Consider the following 17,671-nt stretch of genomic DNA (forward strand, 5'->3'; position numbering starts at 1 on the left):
CACAATACATGCACACGCTGAAATTGGGTGGTTTATATTTCCCTGAACTAGGTGTTTGTTATTTCACTGATGCAAATATACACAGCAATCATATTATTCATGACTGCTTTAATGTATCCTTATATTTATTACTGTATCCTGTTACTTCATCTTCTGTTTGCTAATAGTGAAGATAAGGCATATGCATCACACCCGGACCCACTCAAGTTTAAAGCCAATCTCTGAAAGGTGTCTGTCGGGGGGATTCTACACAGGGAGCAGTTATTTTAAAAAGGTAGAAAGAGATAACAATTAGATTTGTGACTTCTTCATAAGACTGTATCAGTGAAAAAGAACAGATTCAATGGGATCTTTGTGATCACTGAAAACACAATCGTAACAAAAAAAAGTACCTGTAACATAGAATCATAGAATGGTTAGGGTTGGAAAGGACCTTAAGATCCTGAAATACTTTTAGAAACCTCTTTTTTTTTTTTTCCCCTTAATTTTAATTGTTACCATCACATCCTGTTACTGAAATGTTTTAAGTCACTTGTATTGATTAAGTTGCACATGGTTTAGGTAGCTAGAAGTCTCAGAACTTAAAACCTGGAATTTTGTCAGGTTTTTTTGCGAGGAGGGAGTGTGTGTAGGTTGTCAGTATCTAAAGAAACTCAACAATCCATTAACATAATTTGAAAAATGTCTAGCTGAAAAAGGAAAATCTCAAAGGATTACTGTTTGACAAATTTTTTTGGTTCTTACCAATTCTAAAATTCGGATGAAATAAAGACCTTTAGGGATTTGAATGTGGAGGACAGTTTCATACGCATCATCTCCAGCATTGAGCAGAGAAATGTTCAACAATAAAGTCTTCATACTTCCAACAGCGAGGTATGTTTTCTTATCATGAGGCCTATAAAGAATTTAATTATAATGTAAGTGAAAAGTAATTCTATATACGGCTTGTATGCAAAAATTTTCCTCCACTGCTCTTTCAGTTCATTTCATTTGGTTCTGACAAGTTCAGCTGGAGATCAGTTGGCAAAGTTTTTACTCAGTCCTGTAACTGAAGGTACTACACATGCCAGTCAACTTCATCATTGCCCTTTTTAAGGCTTGAGGTTATTAATGCAAGAGCAAGAAAACTGTTGTCAGACCAGTTGTGCTTTGACTTTTACAAGATAGGTCCTTTTCTTCACAACCAAGAACAACAATTTGCTACTGCTACAATATTTGCAAACATTATTTTCAAATTCACTCTTTGTACTCAAAGTATAGATTGAAGTACTATGAAGCAGGTCACAAAAAGGGCAAATGAACATGCCTATCTTATGATCTATGTAGTGTTCTATAATCACGTTACAAGTACAGACACCCTGTGGGGGGCTAAAAGTAAACTTCAGCTTGACATTAAAGTTTAATTAAGACTTGTAGAAAGGCTGCCTAGAAAGAGACATTTATCAGATATTTTGGCTGGAAACCAAAGCATTAGTCACCGAACACCTTTGGGAAAGAAGCTGGCACTTAGAAAAGCAACAGAAGGTAAAAGCACCGCATAAGCAGATAGGTTCCAAGACAAAAGCGAATTAAAGAAAAACACAACGTTAACATTTCAGTAGCTTGATTAGGTTTAGGTTAAATTTTAAAGTTCTCTTACTAGTTACGTGCTTACCGTTCAGTCCTTTCCTATTCAAGCTAAGCTCATTAACAAGCTGCTGTCACAAAGATGCCTCCCAGCTTAACACACAAGTACACAAAAGCACCAGGTGCACATCTGGGACTACGACAAAGCTGAACTACAGCTTTTCCCTGGTAATCATATTTCATTCTTCATTAAAAAATGCATGATGTGGACTGGAAATTTACAGAGCAGGCCAAAATCTCAGCGATTTAAACAAAACATGATAATGTATACACAAAGACTCAGTAAGTAAAGCACTACTTTAACACCCCTATTTGATTTCATTCTTTTAAGACTAAAAGTGTTTGCTTTGCTGTTCAAGGATAATGAATGCATCCTGTCTAGACAAAATAAATTAATGCTTCACAGCTAACTAGTTTTTAATCGAGATTCTAGGGGCCCAATGTAATTTAAGGTGATACTTCACACTTTATCAAGATATTTAGCCTGTTTATTTACACTAAAAATCTGCTGCTGCTAACCTGATGCCAAGCAGGTATGTTGTAATCTGTTTTCCTTTCTCAGAGCTTTGAAGTCGTTACACAATTGCATCGCTAATGGCAGGAATGGAAATGCTGCCCAATCTTTCTGAAAAGTTTATGATTGTTCAAATAAAATAACCTTCAAGCCCAAGAAAATAAAAAGGGCTTCAGACTCATGCTACAGGCCATGTGTTAAGGTAGGCAGAAAGATACTAATCTTATTCCGAAATCTGTGAAGATGAAAAACCTTGTGCTTAGGATCACAAAGGTGTGATTAATAAGCATTACAGGATTGTCATCATCTTTTGGTGTCATTTTAGGTTATTCAATGTAGTATCTCGATTAAAGTAGAATCAACTTTAAAGGTGATAAATTACACAAGAAAATCCAGGTCACACACAAAATACCTGGCGAGCTGAGCTTCACAACAGGTACCATTTCTCTTTTTGCACACAAACAACCCATATTTCTTGCTTTGAAGTATAATATTCAATAAAGAAAAAGGTGCTGATGATAAAATATAACTTAAAATCAAACAATTAAAATTCATTCTGAATAGAAACAATGGTACATGGCTTAAAACTTTTGAAAGATATGCTAAATAATATGCTAAATAAATAAATATGCTAAATAAAAGTGTATCTAAAAAAGTATTACTTGGTGTAATACAGATTCTGCAAGACAATAATAACTGTATTTAAATACTTTTAAAGTGCACTAATTGTCTTGCATAATACAGGATTTAAATATGATACCTAATTGGAAAGAATGGGAAAAGTGAAACACACTAAAGAGTATGTAAAAAAAAAATAGGGGTATAAACGAAAAAAATCATAAAATTAATGTAGGAAAATGAAATCTTATTCATGTAGGGAAAAGAAGTCTGAACTTCACATAATACTCAACCATCTGGTGTCTCGATCAACAGTATAAAACCAAAGATGAATGAGGAAAAAGAGCCACTTAATTACTTGATAATTGAAATAATAAATATAGCAATGTCTTAGTACAAAACCAAAGTATCTTCTTTCTACAGTGCAAGTACAGTGTCTTCCTAAGAGCAGCCAAAATAATTGACAGCTTGTCAATTTAATAGTAGTTATGATGTCTACATATTGAGTACACACTGTGCCCTGTACCTTAGCCCAATTATATATGAAGTGTAGAATACAAGTTTGCCTTTTTGTGAAGAAGATGTATTTTATGAGCTTGAAAGTATTTTAATTATGCAAGACAATTCTTCAATTATACACATTTCTGTTACATTTCCTGGAAGATTTACAATTTTATAATATTCTTCAACTAAACACAGCTTCACTCCTCATCTCCATAGCCTACTTTTGCAAATTAATGGTTTTAACACAAAAAAGATTAAGAAATAATTTAGATAAAAATCTTACTGAACCTCTTTCAAAAAAGAATAATGAAAGCCACATTATACTTACTTTGGAAAAGCAATTTTTCCAGAAACTCTCAAGTCAGCAGAACAATTTTCTTGGGAGCAAAATCTTGCAAAAACAAACTATAAAAGACAAATAAAAAAGGACACTTTAGTGTGTTATACGTATTATAGTGAGTAAAAGTATTTCCAAAGAAAGAAACCTATCACCTTGTTACCAAGTACATGGAACTGGCTAATAGGTCTTGCTCCTAAAACCAATTCAATCAGGCTATGATTTGCCTTTTTCCAAACACATGCTGTGTCTCTCAGTTAAACCAGTGGGTGTATGTTCAGCTGATTTTTTAAAATGCAGTACTTAAAAAGGGCAGAGCATTTTAGAGAATCCAGAACCGAGGTCTCTGCAGTCTCTTGTATGATACAGCACGTTAACTTTTGCAGGAGAGTTCCATTACACAAACATTACTTATCATACTGCAAATAAGGTATGATGAGACTGGAGACACTGTGAGTCGCATGTGTCTCTGCCTTGGTTATGAGTATGCTACAGACCACCTTTATGTCACTATATTCAACAACGCCCTCTTTCTCTCTAACTCTTGTGGTTTCTCAAACAAAATTTTGACTGAAAATGAAAAGAAAGAAGGGATCTTTTATATATCTCAGGGTTCTGATAGTCAACTGTATCTGAATTACATGAAGCTCAGTGTTTGTGAAAAGTCATAAATCTATGAACATTTAGTAGTTAAAAATTCAGAGCATCCTGACTTTCTCTTAAGTTTATTAACTAAGTTGTTTTGGGTTTGTCTGGTTGGTTGTTTCTTTTTTTCTCTGAAAGAAGTTAATCTCATACTCATTTAAGGATACAGAATACACTTTTTTCCCTCCACAGACTTTGTGCTGGAAAACCTGCAATACCTTCACAGAACTAATATTTCAGCAACATCATCAGAACACTTCAAGATTAATACCAGCAAGATTAATACTAACACAATTAATTTTAAAGATTGATTTTATACTGGAAAGTAACTCATCCTGTGTACTTGAAAAAGAATTGATATTTCAAAGACTGAATTTCATACCTGTGTCTTCTGAGGTATATAATATTATATATTCTTGCAAGTTCTCACACATTACTTTTTTTTTTAAAACCATAATACAAATTGTATACCAGTTCTACAAAGTTTTTTTCTTTTTAATGACAAATTAGGCATTTTTTTGCATACTGGTTTAATAATTAAGATCAAGGCACTAGATGCTGGTCTGGAAAATACATTCCTTCACATGCTATGGATGTGGAAGCTTTTTTTTTTTTTTTAACTGAAGATTAAAACATGAGTATTTACTTGCTGCATTGGAAAAAAGGAGATATTGTACACTAACCTTGCTTTTTATAACATCTTTTTCTTTCCTCCGTTGAAGAACAGGTTGAAGTGGTGAAAATTCTTGACCATTTCTCTTCTGTAGAATATGATGCCCCAGATGATAACTTGCTTCAACATGTACAGGAGTCAAGATATCCCTTACATCTTTCTATGAAAATTGGAAACCTAATGAGTTAATCATATAAAACAAGACATGTGTGCTTATGTTTTAAAGATTATAAGGTTCCCTAGAACTAACTTAAACAGGAACACTTATTTTTTTTTACATGTAAAATAATTTCGTATGCCATATGGCTTACATACTTTTCCAGAAATCTTTGTCCCTGAAAGAGGTAATCAGAAACGCAGAAAAGCATAATCAATCAAAGACAGCATCTGGCATTTCAGAATGGAAGATTCTTTTATTAAAAGAAGTCTTATTCAATTAGTGAACCTATTTCTGTTAATAATACTGCCTTACCCATGAAATGCTGTACTGCCCAAATAGCAAAATAGGAAAAAGGTGGCTGAAATTGAGAAAGTTAACCAGTGGGATAATGCCAGACAAAACCCAGGGATTTTTCTGTATGAAATCAAAAGGAGTTCTCTCACAGTACCACTAAATCAGGTCATGACTGCATTTTACTTTTCTGCGTCTTTATATCCTATTCTGTATTAAAAAGATTCAACCCCTCAATAAATGACCATTTTGTACATGAAGGCTTCACTGTGTAGGAATGTTGCATATCAGAGCCCAAACTCCCTACTTGTGAAAATTGAACAGCTTGAAGCATCAAGTACTAACAATAGCAAACCTGATTAAATTAGTCCCTAAGTGTAGGAGACAGACAGACACTGATTGTCCCTCCACATGGCCACTACTTTAATTCTTATCTGCAAGCCTGCTTTGGCCAAATCACATATTCATAATAATTTTCCACAAGGTCTTCTCTGCATCTGCTTTATATTACTGCCATTACACTAATTAGCTATTAATTAGTCTTTACTCAAAATACATAAAACGTACTTCATCTCTTGCAAGGACTGTACTTGACAGACATTCACACTTACTTAACTTTAGGAGCTTCATACAAGCACAGAAACCTCAATGGGTGAAAGGAGATGCTTATAATGCTATTAATTAAGAATTAAAAAGGAAATTGAATTATATGGAGGAAAAAATAGAGTATAGGAAGTGACGAGCCAAATCTTATCCTTCCTCCTACACAAATACCTACTGATGCTGGTACAGCAATCTGCGTAAGGTCAGCTGTCAGTCAAATCTCTCTTGGCTTACAAAACTCTTAAAAGCGGTAATTTGCTATTGCTCCTGTAAGTAACATTCACTTAGGTGCAACGACCAGTTGAGATGCATCTGGGCTATTTTCCAGTGGATAATGTAAGCTTTGCTTTCTACCCTGAAGCTTTGTCATGAAGAATTGGCCTCTAATGGTGTCATAAACAAAAAGCAAGTAAAAGGACGGAAGAAGAAAAATACATGGAAGACTTTTTCCCTGCAGTTTCGGGGTTTTTTTTATAGCTGTAGAGAATTGAGTCTATTTCCCAGCCTCTGTGCAGGATCAACCACACTAATCATCCTAATACGTTTGTTTCAAAACGTCATAGAATTGCTACCTTGAGGATTTTAAAGAAAAGGCTAGGCAAACTAGTCCATTATTTTACTACCCTTTTTTCCCCTTACATCTAAATATTTCCTGGCCTTAGTATTTCTTTAAAGAATTCTCTTCCCCCTTAGCTAAGGCCTTAGAGGTGGTAAGTCTGGTTTTTCTGAGTGTAAAAAAAAATGTGGTTTCTCTGTGTCCACTAGTTTTAGTGTTTGATTATGGTTTAGGTTTCCAAGTTCTTCGCATTTATTCTCCAAAATTTTTGTTGCAATTGGCAAGCTTCTAAGATAGACTGACTCACTTTTATTCTTTCTTGTCCAGTGAATGGCCTTAAAAATACCTTTGTCCTGGTTGCAGCTGTTCTTACACTCAAGACTGGTCCCTCATTCCGAGGGATATATCAAGCGTGAGCATGATGGTTCATTTCCTCCAGGGCAACAGTGACTTTGAGACTACTATTGCAGTTAGGATCTTGCTGACTAGATTCTTAACTAGCTCCAAGTCAGTACCATCCTCAATTTCACAGGACGGTTGCTGTTTGATCAAACTCTACTTCTGGAGAAACCAACAGCCAACTTCCTCCTGCTGAGTAGCTGGTACCATCTCTATGATTTGATGCTGGTACAGGCCTCTCTGGGTATCTGACACCTTGCAGGTCTCCAAGAGCCTCCTGCCAAATGCCCACTTGCCCTGGCAGCACTTCCACCTCTGTGGCTTCTCCGCTGAAGCATTTCTACCAGCAGACTCCTTCTACAACAAAGTTGTCTCTACCCCTTCACAGAGAAAGGGGTAGAGACTATTGTCACTACTAATCTGGTCCAGATTTCAGGTTGGTATGTCCAGGAGAAAGATATATCTGTACAGGCTTCCCTTTTGTGAGCAGAGGAATAGAGAAATCACTTTTTCAGCACAGTGCACATTCTTCATATTGTTAAGCTCTTAAATTCATTCATGAAGCTCTCGTGAGTGCTCTTCCTACCCTGTTTCCACCTGTTGATTCTCTGAGTATTTTCTTTGGTGAATGCTGCATCCCTTGCAGGAGAAAAATCAAACAATTTCAAGCGAGTGGTGTTCTCCACACCCTGACAGCCTGTGCTATAAAAAAGGCACAAACCAGACCACACTAAAAACCTCTAACTACAGACTTGCTTCTACCAATCATCTTCATTTCACTTCCTATGTATCATGTTCTTTCCTTATCAGGTGAGTCTACCTCACCTACTCACAGTAAAAAGGGAAGCAAAACCATACATGTACTCTTTGAAATAGCTAAAAATGACAAAACATAATAAACATTTTCTCTGTGCAACTACAACTTCAAAGATTTTGCATTAACGAGTACATAGGAAAGTTACATCAAAAATGTTCAGCAGAAAAATGTTATACCTTATAATATCTGGTATGTTATACCAGATATGTTATACCCTATCAATCTATGATCTGTCACCCATAAAAAGGGTGAAAAAATGTCAAAAATGCTCATGTCCTACTTCATCACTGTGATGACGACTATGCATATTCTCACTGACAAATGATGGCAGACTGACTTCCCCACAGAAAGCTGAGAAAGCTTCAGAATGAAAATATATTAACTATGGAATTTATGAACACAAATATTTTACTTCCAAAATGATGTGATGCAATTGTAAACATAATCGGTTCTTTTGCAGCAGGTGTGCTTTTCAAAGGAGAACAAAGGATTTACAGGGTAATACATACTCAAAATTACATTACCCTCAAAAATGCTGGATGATCTTTGCAGGCAGTATTCTTGCTGTAAATCTTTACATTTCCTGAGATTGTATCAGATGTTCCATTGGAGGAAAAATAAAATCTTGCCTGTGTATCCACTCTTCTGTTCACATCAACACTCAGATTATAAAGCAGTACTGCAAAATAAAACCCAGGGAAAATATAAAAACTTTAAGTGTTATAATTTTCATGAATTTACGATAGAAATCACATCTTCTGACTCACTTCCTTATGTTCTGTAATATGAAATGCTCTGCTTAAAAAATCTCTGACATAAATCCATACCTAATGAACACTTCTAGCCTTCTGAAAGTCGATTGCATCAAGACTGATCCCTGAAACATGCTTTTACATCAGTGTTAGATTTGTCAAATTATATTTATAGCTTTCTACCAGAATCTATTTAAAGAAAACCCGCTTCAGTTACTTACAGGGCTGACATTAAATTTTGACAAACAGATTAAGTCAAGTCAACAGACACTGACAAGTATTGTTTAACTTCACAGTTCTTTTCAAGTCAACATGAATTGCTATGACAATAAATTGCAAGTAAGTTTCAGAGCATTACTGATCTATTACTTCTTAATCTCTGCCAAAAGCAGAGTTAGGATATCTAGAATTTCCTCTAGTCTTTTCTCTTTCAGTTCAGTCTTATGTCCAAATCCAGCAAGGGCAATCCAGTCTGACTGCTCACCTTTCACAACAGATATGAATTTTAAAAGATCTGAACTCAAAACTTTGCAGTTCATTGTTTGATGTGTTCTCTGTAATGTGTTTCTAAAGGATACTGTATATTCTCATACATAAGATTTAAGCAACTTAATTTTATATACCATGTATTTGCAGAACTGTTTGCAGCTTGCAAACAGCTTATATGACAAGTAGATTAAAAGCACCCAGGCAATACAGTCAAGTTTAGACAGTACGTTATTTTAAATAAGTTCACCATGAATATGCCCTCTAAGAGGGCATATTCATATGCTTCAAGTAATGCCAGTTTGTGCCAAAAGCAAAATATGCATTACATAAAATACAAGATATATTTTTCAGGATTATGGTGGAACTCCCTCTTTTGCATAATGTTCCATAACGGTATGATCAGGTGCTTGAGATGCTTTATGAAGGGAATGTCTTTTCTCTATTACTAAGTGGAAGACTGCATCCTACAGTGGTCCATATGGTTTGGTCCACGTCTGGGAGGACTGCTTTTAGAGGACATTCGAATATCCTGCTGAATAATCCATTTGATTCTACATTAAGACATTCACTCACCATTAATTTCCTGCCTAATTGCAAAGCAACGGCCCACACATTTGCATGTGGAAAGTTCAGAAAAGCACTCCTGTTGGGCCCTGTGCAAAATAAGAATACAGTCCCTGGGCAACTATGTAAAATAAAGTGTTCACAGAACAAGTGTGCTCTTATTCTTTGTGAAACCTAATGGCATACCATCTCATTCAAAAACCTGTCAAAATGATGGTTCTAGTTATTATAGTGCTATGAAAGAGATCATCTGAAATGGCATCATTACAATGTAGTTCAGAAGCGTGAGTGTGAATCCAATCACACCACTTATTAGGTAAGTTACAGGGTACTGAAATTGTAATTCAGGTACTGGAATTAACCTATCTATGATGGTACTGCTTTAGCAGTGCTGCAAAAACCATGTGAAAATATTACTGAATGGTTGTGCACAGCCCCACCTGAACTCTCTAGTGTCACAATGCAGCCAGCTAGCTAAAAATTAGTCTTTGTTTGTCTAAACTGGTTGCCATCAAAACTTTAGATTAAATCATTGTTGTGATAGACAACTTTGGAGTTCCACCTTCATCCTCACAATATCTCACCTTTATAACATCGCTAATTAATGGTCCACTAAATACCAATACCATTATTCTGTAAATGAGTTAATTTAAATTGAACACATGTGCTGGATTTTTTTTCCAGGTAGCTTACCAATATATCCAGGTACTTCTCGTCCTGTATAGGTAAAGCATATCTTCAAATTCATACAGACTGCAGGCTGGTCATTTTCCATGCAGTTTAAATTAGTTCGATTTACTGAATTAGGATGTTTTAAAGAAGCTTCAACAATTACCACTGGTTTTGTTCTAAAAATAGAAAAGAGTTAATGTTCACAAAACACTTCAGAAATAGCTTACAGAATCTCTGCAGAACCTAACAATCTCTGGCAAAAACTATTTTTGTATTTTATAATTTTTTAAGCTATCTGCATTTTGCAGATAGCTTCAAACAGCTGTGTGCACATTATCTGCTGGCTCAAGAAGTTTCAAAATTATATTTTCTTTTTCCCCAGGGTGTTTACTTAAATGTAAATGCCAGCAGTAGAGGATTCCACAGACTAATGCCTGATGTTCAAGACACCAAGTGTATCATGAGATTAAAATATACCAGTGAGTTTTATCAAATTACTTTTAAAAATCAGTTAAATTGTATAATCTTTAGAAGCATGGAAATTTAGCAGTCTCACCTCAGCACCACAGCAGAATCCGAGAGAAATGCACCAATTGCTACATCTGTACACAAAAAATTGATCAATAAGCGTAAGTTATCAACATGAATTACTTCTCAGTTACAAGCATTTTGGAACATATTCACCCTTTGGTCAGCATTAAAGCACCATTTGTCTTTTATGTATTAGAAAGCATATGGTAATATTCAAAGATGTTCTCTGTCTAGAAGATAATTCCTCAAATACTTGTCCACTGTTTATTAATGCTACATGCTAATCTGTGGACTTGCAGATATTAGTAATGTGATGATTTGAGGATGTGACTCCCAAATCGGTAAACAACAGGTAGTCTGACCTGACAGCAGACTACCTGTATACTACCTCTTAGCCAAGCATTACAAATTAACCTGGATAGCTTTTCTGTTGACATAGCCAGAGCAAACAACATGCAGTTCATCATCACTTTATGCTTTTACACCCTCAGGGGCAGGACAGGCAACACTCGACCTGACATAACGCTTCTCTGCAGAATGTCAAAATATTTTGACAATGTGTTTAATACAGTTGTACACTTAGAACCAGCTAAATTATTTTTACACCAAATTAGCACTGCAGCATCACGCCCACAAGAACTCCACAACAGTCTTAATCCAATGGCATGAGCCCTGAGTCAGGTTAGTGTATTGTTCACGCAGATTGAGAATCAAGGAGCTCAGTGGCTTCTGGCAAAAGCAGAAGTGTGAAGATCAGAAAGTTTTCTTAGGTTAGCACACTGGGCTGGACAACAAACATGCTTCCAGTGCCCAAACTAGTTCATTGTGGCATGAGCAGATGAGATGGCTGCATAAAAGTTACATTTTTCTTCCCGTTGTTCACTGTGATCTTACTATTACATCATTCTCAGTCCTTAAATAATAGCTAGATGACCATCAAAACTGCCTCACCTTTAGCTCTTTTTATTTTTCTTCTCGAAAGACATCATGTAATATGTCACCTTAATAACAGATTTTGCTTCTGTTAAAAGTAACAAGCAGCATGGTACGGTTGTTCCCTGTGAATCCCTACTCTTTTAAAAATAAACAAAATTGTTTAATTTACCTTGATAGCCATTGTTATCTACATCAATTGCACTAGCTATGGATTGTCCAAACATGCTGAAAGAATTACTGAGTTGATGTCCTTGTATTCTCTGAAGAGGAAAAAAACAGAAGGGAAAATTATTCTTGGAAAGCTAATCTGAGTTACAGTTCCCAATGAAAAATGTTAGCACAACCATCCTGCTGCTGAAGGCAGTTACACGCTTACCTGTGAAAGTATACCTCTGAAAGTAATATTCCTCAATTACTGCAAATGTTACATCCCATAAACACTGTTTAAGGCCGCCAAAACAATTTATTTTTCTGTAACAGGTTAATTCTGAAGTCTTTTAAAGTACCTCAGATGGTCTGAGTGTTAAATGGAGAACCCTTTTGAAACTGAAGGGTTTTCTGATTATTTTTAATTGAAAAAATTGTACCTGTGAAAATGATGGCGTTATTCCATCTTCCCTGCCATTGTATATATAAATAACCCCTTTTAGATCATCTTCTTGTGGAGCCCCAATTGCTATATCTGTGAAAAAACAGATGCATTAAACAATTATCAGTTAACAATTAAAATAGTTAAGAGAAATTAATTATCAGTTGGCTAGTCAAAAGTATCATGGTCTTTAAAAAAAAAAATCCAAACAAGAACACCCCTCCCTCCCCCCAAAAAACCACACCACAACAAAAAAAACCGTTGTTTGTATTCATAGAATTACAATGACTTTCCTGCATCTACTATTCCCACATGGATTAAATCACTGAAACACAAAAAGTACTTTTATAACTCTGCCTGAAATGAACCATTTATTTTCATATGAAATGTACTTAACAGCTGATAACAGGCTTGAACAGGCATTTAATAAGGAAATTAAGGTAGCTGGTTTGTTCAAAGGGATATGTTTTATGTTTAACAAAATTTCTTTTCTTACTGCCACTCCCAATATTTGCTTCACTTCCCCCTAACCCCAATGCTTTTGCTCCCTTAAAAAGCTAATCCACTTGTTTGCTCCACCTCCCCCTGCAGTTTCAGGATGCCAATTTTACATTATATTCTCTGTCATATATCTACTTTGCTTTGCTGCTATTAATTTGATTTTACTTCTCTGTTCCCCAGCCCTACCTTTGGATACAGTTTTCCTTTACAGTTTGCAAATGTTCTGGGGCAAAAACTGAAACTTGTGCCTAAAACTGTGAAGGTAATGCAAAACAGGAAAAACTACATTTAACAAGAATTTAAGGAACAGGTACCAAAGGAGGTAAGGAAAAAAAAGACTACTTTAAGGATAAGGAGACCAGATAAGAAGAGAATGACTATTCCAAGCTTTGCAGGTTACAGACCAGAACCAAGAACACAAAGACAAATGGAAGAGAGAAAGGAAAACCCTGCATCATAACTGCAATTAAAAAGGCTAATTCAGAAGTGTGAAGGTATGGACTTGATAAAGATACAGCTGACAGTTTTTGCACAAAGGATATTAGCTCCCTGCCTACAGTCCAAGTTTTGATGATGGAAAAACTGAAACCGCTTACAAATTTTTGAACAGTAGAAAATGCCTGTCATGTTTTTATCCTGCCCCCACACCACCTATTGTGCCTGCCCTTCTGCTGGAGGGGAGCACATGCCAGCTTTTCAGGCAGGAATTTTGGGCATTCCTTTTTGTCTTAAACCATGACAAGATGAATGAAGCCACTGGGCCAGGTCCCCTCTGCTTTCTTCAATCTAGAGGGAGGCCTCCCAGTCAGCTGTGTTTTGCAGGCTACTTAAACAGCTAGTGAATGGTCTTGGAAGAAAAGAAGCTGAGAGCAGTAGACCATGGGGCTTTCTGTAGCAAATACATTTTAGGCAGCTTGACTGGAAGCAGAAGGGAAGTTCAAGGCCATGAGAGTCATTCTAGATGCTATAACCCATCTTACATCCTTTCATCTGTTTCCTAGAACTAAAATATCTTTTATCCATAACTTTCACATGGCATTCTCTTTCAATGCCTATTAGTTTTATGCTTATCACAGAAGTTAAGACACAAGTCTGGAGACTGAATGTCTCTGCCCTCTGAGCAGGTTCTACCTGAACAATATCAATAGAAATTTCAGCACATATGATATTTAGAGAAGGTGTTTCACCCTGGGTGGTGGGGAAGGAAGGGAGGATATTCTGCTTCTGTTAAGGCATCTAACTTTATGTGCCTGAAATAGATCCTCCTGTACAGACAACAGGAACAAAAAGCTCCCATAGAGCCCCATTAACATTTTGAATTTGCCATTGGGGGATGGCCATTGAAGTCCTTCCCTGTGTTCGCTGTCCACTGGAAGCCCTTGCTAGGCAATTCATGGGTTATCTGAGGGCCTGAGAAGTAGTCCCAGAACAGACTCCCATCTTGCAGGCTGTTTTCTATATCCCCATGTATTTAGTACTTCCTATTGATGACATAGAAGCAGAGCTTGACTCAGTGTGTAATTTTTATTTATGATGTTACAAAAATCACCAAATTGTTCCCCAACCATTGTCTCAGATCTCTAAAACAGGATGAGGGATTCCACTAGAGGTCCAGCACTTGAAATTACAGACTATGTTATCACCTTGTGGTCATGCTCTTTATTAAAGCAACAGAACCTTATCTCTTGGTATTACACATCCATGACCGTGGAACAGCTGTATTTCAAAACAGTGGCCTAGAAAAGAAAGGTGAAGTCATCAACCGAAAGTCTTCTGAGACTTCCATAATTGTCCTGTTTACTGTGACAGTCCACTGCTCAGAGAGAATTAAACCCAAGAGGTTTTCTTTATATATTTACCTTCAAAGCCATCATTATCGATGTCTCCTAGATTGGCTATGGAATCTCCAAACCTGGCTGCATATGAGTCACTCCCACTGAGCTCTATGTTCAGTTCTACCATCTTTGCCTCCTGAAGGAAACAGAGTCAATGGCACATTAACAGTGTCTTCAAAGTGCCCTGGAATGTTATTCAAAATGTTAAAACTGGCTTGGATGCCAATATAAAATCCTACTGAACTCCTTAGTGCAGAAGCAAGCATTACCAAAGGTATTTAACAGTATTTAGTGTCAGAATAAGAAAAAAAAGAAAGTTATTTTTAATAAGGAGAACAGCAATGTGTTCCCATAGCAAACACCTGTAAACAGCAGCCAGCTTATATCAGGGGATTACTGCTCTGAGAAAACTGCCAAAAATTAGTAAAGAGTAGCTGCTTCAGAGCTACTGTGTGTGCCTTAGATGTAGGTATCCTGGAGTGACTTAGATCTCCCTGCGGAAAACATGTTAAGAAAATGTTAATTGCAAGTGTAAGAGAATAAATATATATTAGTGAGAGAGGAAAGGGGGGAAATAAGATAAAATTTACAAAGCCAGACAAATTCAGAACACACAAAAGATAGTGTTTATACTTTCACTTCTGATCCTTACAAAGAATAAAAGGAAGCTATTTCTAATGCATGATCTGTGAAGTTAATTTATTTGACAAACTGAGGACTACCAGTCTCTTTCCTGACTGGTAACACTAACTGCAGGCAAATTTTTCATTCCTTGTTTGTTTCTGAAGTGCTAAATAAGTTGCTTTTACATGCCAGTTCAGCAGTAAGCATGGTAATGGCAGAGAGCTCACAAAGAGGCTGTAGTGGCGGGCTGTTATCACTTGTAGATACTGTGAAACAAAACTAATCTGACCTTAGTTCTAATGCTAGCATAACAATGTATCACAGTTATTACAGCCAACCTTCTGCAGGTATGCTACACAGTCCTGCTAGGATTGCCATCACAGTTCTAAGTTGTTCTTCCTATATCCTGAAATATTGTATGCTGAGAGAGGAAATCTCTTTCCTCTTAGTTTGCTATACTAGAATCAATATTACCATGTGTTTTAAGAGAAAATACTTACAGAACCGGAATTGATATAGACATAAACTCTTCCTTCTTCTCTGATGGTACTTTGCATTGGAGCACCGACCAGCAAGTCTGAGAGGCCATCTGAATTCAGGTCCACAGCACAAACTGAAGCTCCGAAGTAAGAACCTAGCTGTGTGCAAACAAGAAATCACGTTCGTTTTGAATTTCCATGAAGACATGCTAGAAGCTCTAAGGTGCAGAAAAGTAGTATGAAAGATTTACCTTTTTACCCCTTAGTTCAAACAGAATATTTAGGTCCTCCTCAATGCTAAAAATATATGCCTAAAATGAAAAGAAAACATAAGTGGAGTCCAATAATTTGAAATATTTTCCTGTGCTTTCTCTACGGTATGTGCTAGAGAATCAGCAACCCAACACACAGTATCACAAGATACAGCTATTTACTGTTTCCTATCTGTACCTTTGCTTAACACCACACACCAGTGCTATCTAGACTATCATCCGCCATTCCTCCTTTGACTTTTCTCCCTGTGAAAAATCATATCTATCTGATACTTGTCTTTAATATGTTTATCTAAATTTGAAAATCATGGGTGGGTACATGGGGGTATATTCTTCAAATCAATAGTATAGACAATCTCTTACTTTACCAGTCTGTTCCTGTTGGGGAGCCCCTCCAACTACTTCTATAGTGGTTGATGTCAGAAAATGTCCAGCCCCAACAGAGTATCCTGTAAATTAGAAAAGCACTATTCAATACTGAAAATAAAACGGGAGCATGACGTATAAAAGCTGTCAACACTACAAATTATTGAAAGTCTGACATTCAGACCTCATGCAAGTTGGAAATGAAAACAGAAAAGTAAGTTTTTGAAATATAAGCGAAAGGTCAATAAAACCAGTGAATAAAACCAAAAGTTTCAGCAAGTGGAAGCAAGTGTCAGAAAAACTCTTTTCTTTCCCAGAATCTCAATTATCTGCCACACTTCAAAAGCCAATAAAACATATTTCAAACACCTTCTGTTAATGCATATTCTGCAATTGTTCAGTGACTCTATATTGTATTACAAATAAAATGCTCAAAAGCCAAGACAAAGCTACATGGAAACACTTGATTGAATTGTTACTCTCTGACTATTGCTGTAAGTGGACTGCAGGAAAATGTAGTGTTACTTATATGTATGTGCACATACGTGCACATGCACACATACAGCGAGCACTGTGGATATACACCTATGACAGTGTCAGGAACAAACTGGAGCACTAGTTTGATTATGTGATAAGAAAACATTGCATCAGCTTTTGTAAATGGATCTACATAATAGAAGTATTGCACCATGTGGAGACAGCTCTGCACAAACAGGGCCACATTTTGGTGCAGGTGTCCAGCCACAGGACTGCAAACCGATCTGTGCAATCCTGCACACTGATCTACATCTACACAAGTCATCCTTACTCTTTCCAGAATACATTATGGCTAAGTTGAAACAGGGGAGACAGTTGATATATTCTGCTACACTTGCATTTACTGAATGAATGTTGATTCTCACAGCATGCAGTGAAAATGTAAAAATCATCTTGGATCAGATGAGAACAAGCCTTAAATCTTTCACCTGTGAAGATGACTATCTAGAATTCAATTTCTCATTAAGCCAGTTTTTTCTCTTCATATTTTAAGCTAAAAGAGATGAACAAGGCCATTTATAATTTAAAGGTCAACATCTAGTTTCTATTAATTAAAAAAAACAAAACAACAAAAAAAAACCACCTTAACTGGATGAACTGTAATTTACCTCCTCTGACCTTCATTTTCTAGATATTTTGGTTCTGCTGAAATGCAAACATTGGTAATTATAATTAACTTTTTCTTAAACCAAAACCAAGCAAACAAAACCCAAAAAGCCAAACACACCGAAAAGTAATACAGTAATCAGATAGTCCTAATTTTTATTGTAGTATTAGAATG

At 36.2% G+C, this 17,671-nt stretch overlaps 1 protein-coding gene across 2 annotated transcripts in view; it reads right to left on the reverse strand.

The window, feature by feature from the left end:
- Window positions 1–17,671, reverse strand: part of ITGA4 (integrin subunit alpha 4) — a 37,679-nt gene that overhangs the window by 8,007 nt on the left and 12,001 nt on the right. For both annotated transcript variants that reach the window (XR_003991509.1, XM_030487044.1), the window contains exons 7-18: window positions 16,351–16,436; window positions 15,967–16,026; window positions 15,737–15,874; window positions 14,637–14,748; window positions 12,275–12,369; window positions 11,857–11,947; window positions 10,777–10,822; window positions 10,242–10,396; window positions 8,268–8,422; window positions 4,928–5,077; window positions 3,591–3,667; window positions 745–895 (exon numbers count right to left, since the gene is read on the reverse strand). Coding sequence is in view for 1 of the 2 variants with exons in the window: in XM_030487044.1 (XP_030342904.1) it covers window positions 745–895; window positions 3,591–3,667; window positions 4,928–5,077; window positions 8,268–8,422; window positions 10,242–10,396; window positions 10,777–10,822; window positions 11,857–11,947; window positions 12,275–12,369; window positions 14,637–14,748; window positions 15,737–15,874; window positions 15,967–16,026; window positions 16,351–16,436 (1,316 nt within the window). In the remaining variant the exon portion in view is untranslated. The remainder of the gene's footprint in view (window positions 1–744; window positions 896–3,590; window positions 3,668–4,927; window positions 5,078–8,267; window positions 8,423–10,241; window positions 10,397–10,776; window positions 10,823–11,856; window positions 11,948–12,274; window positions 12,370–14,636; window positions 14,749–15,736; window positions 15,875–15,966; window positions 16,027–16,350; window positions 16,437–17,671) is intronic.

The sequence above is a fragment of the Strigops habroptila genome, chromosome 5 (assembly GCF_004027225.2).
Source record: "Strigops habroptila isolate Jane chromosome 5, bStrHab1.2.pri, whole genome shotgun sequence".
NCBI lineage: Eukaryota > Metazoa > Chordata > Aves > Psittaciformes > Psittacidae > Strigops > Strigops habroptila.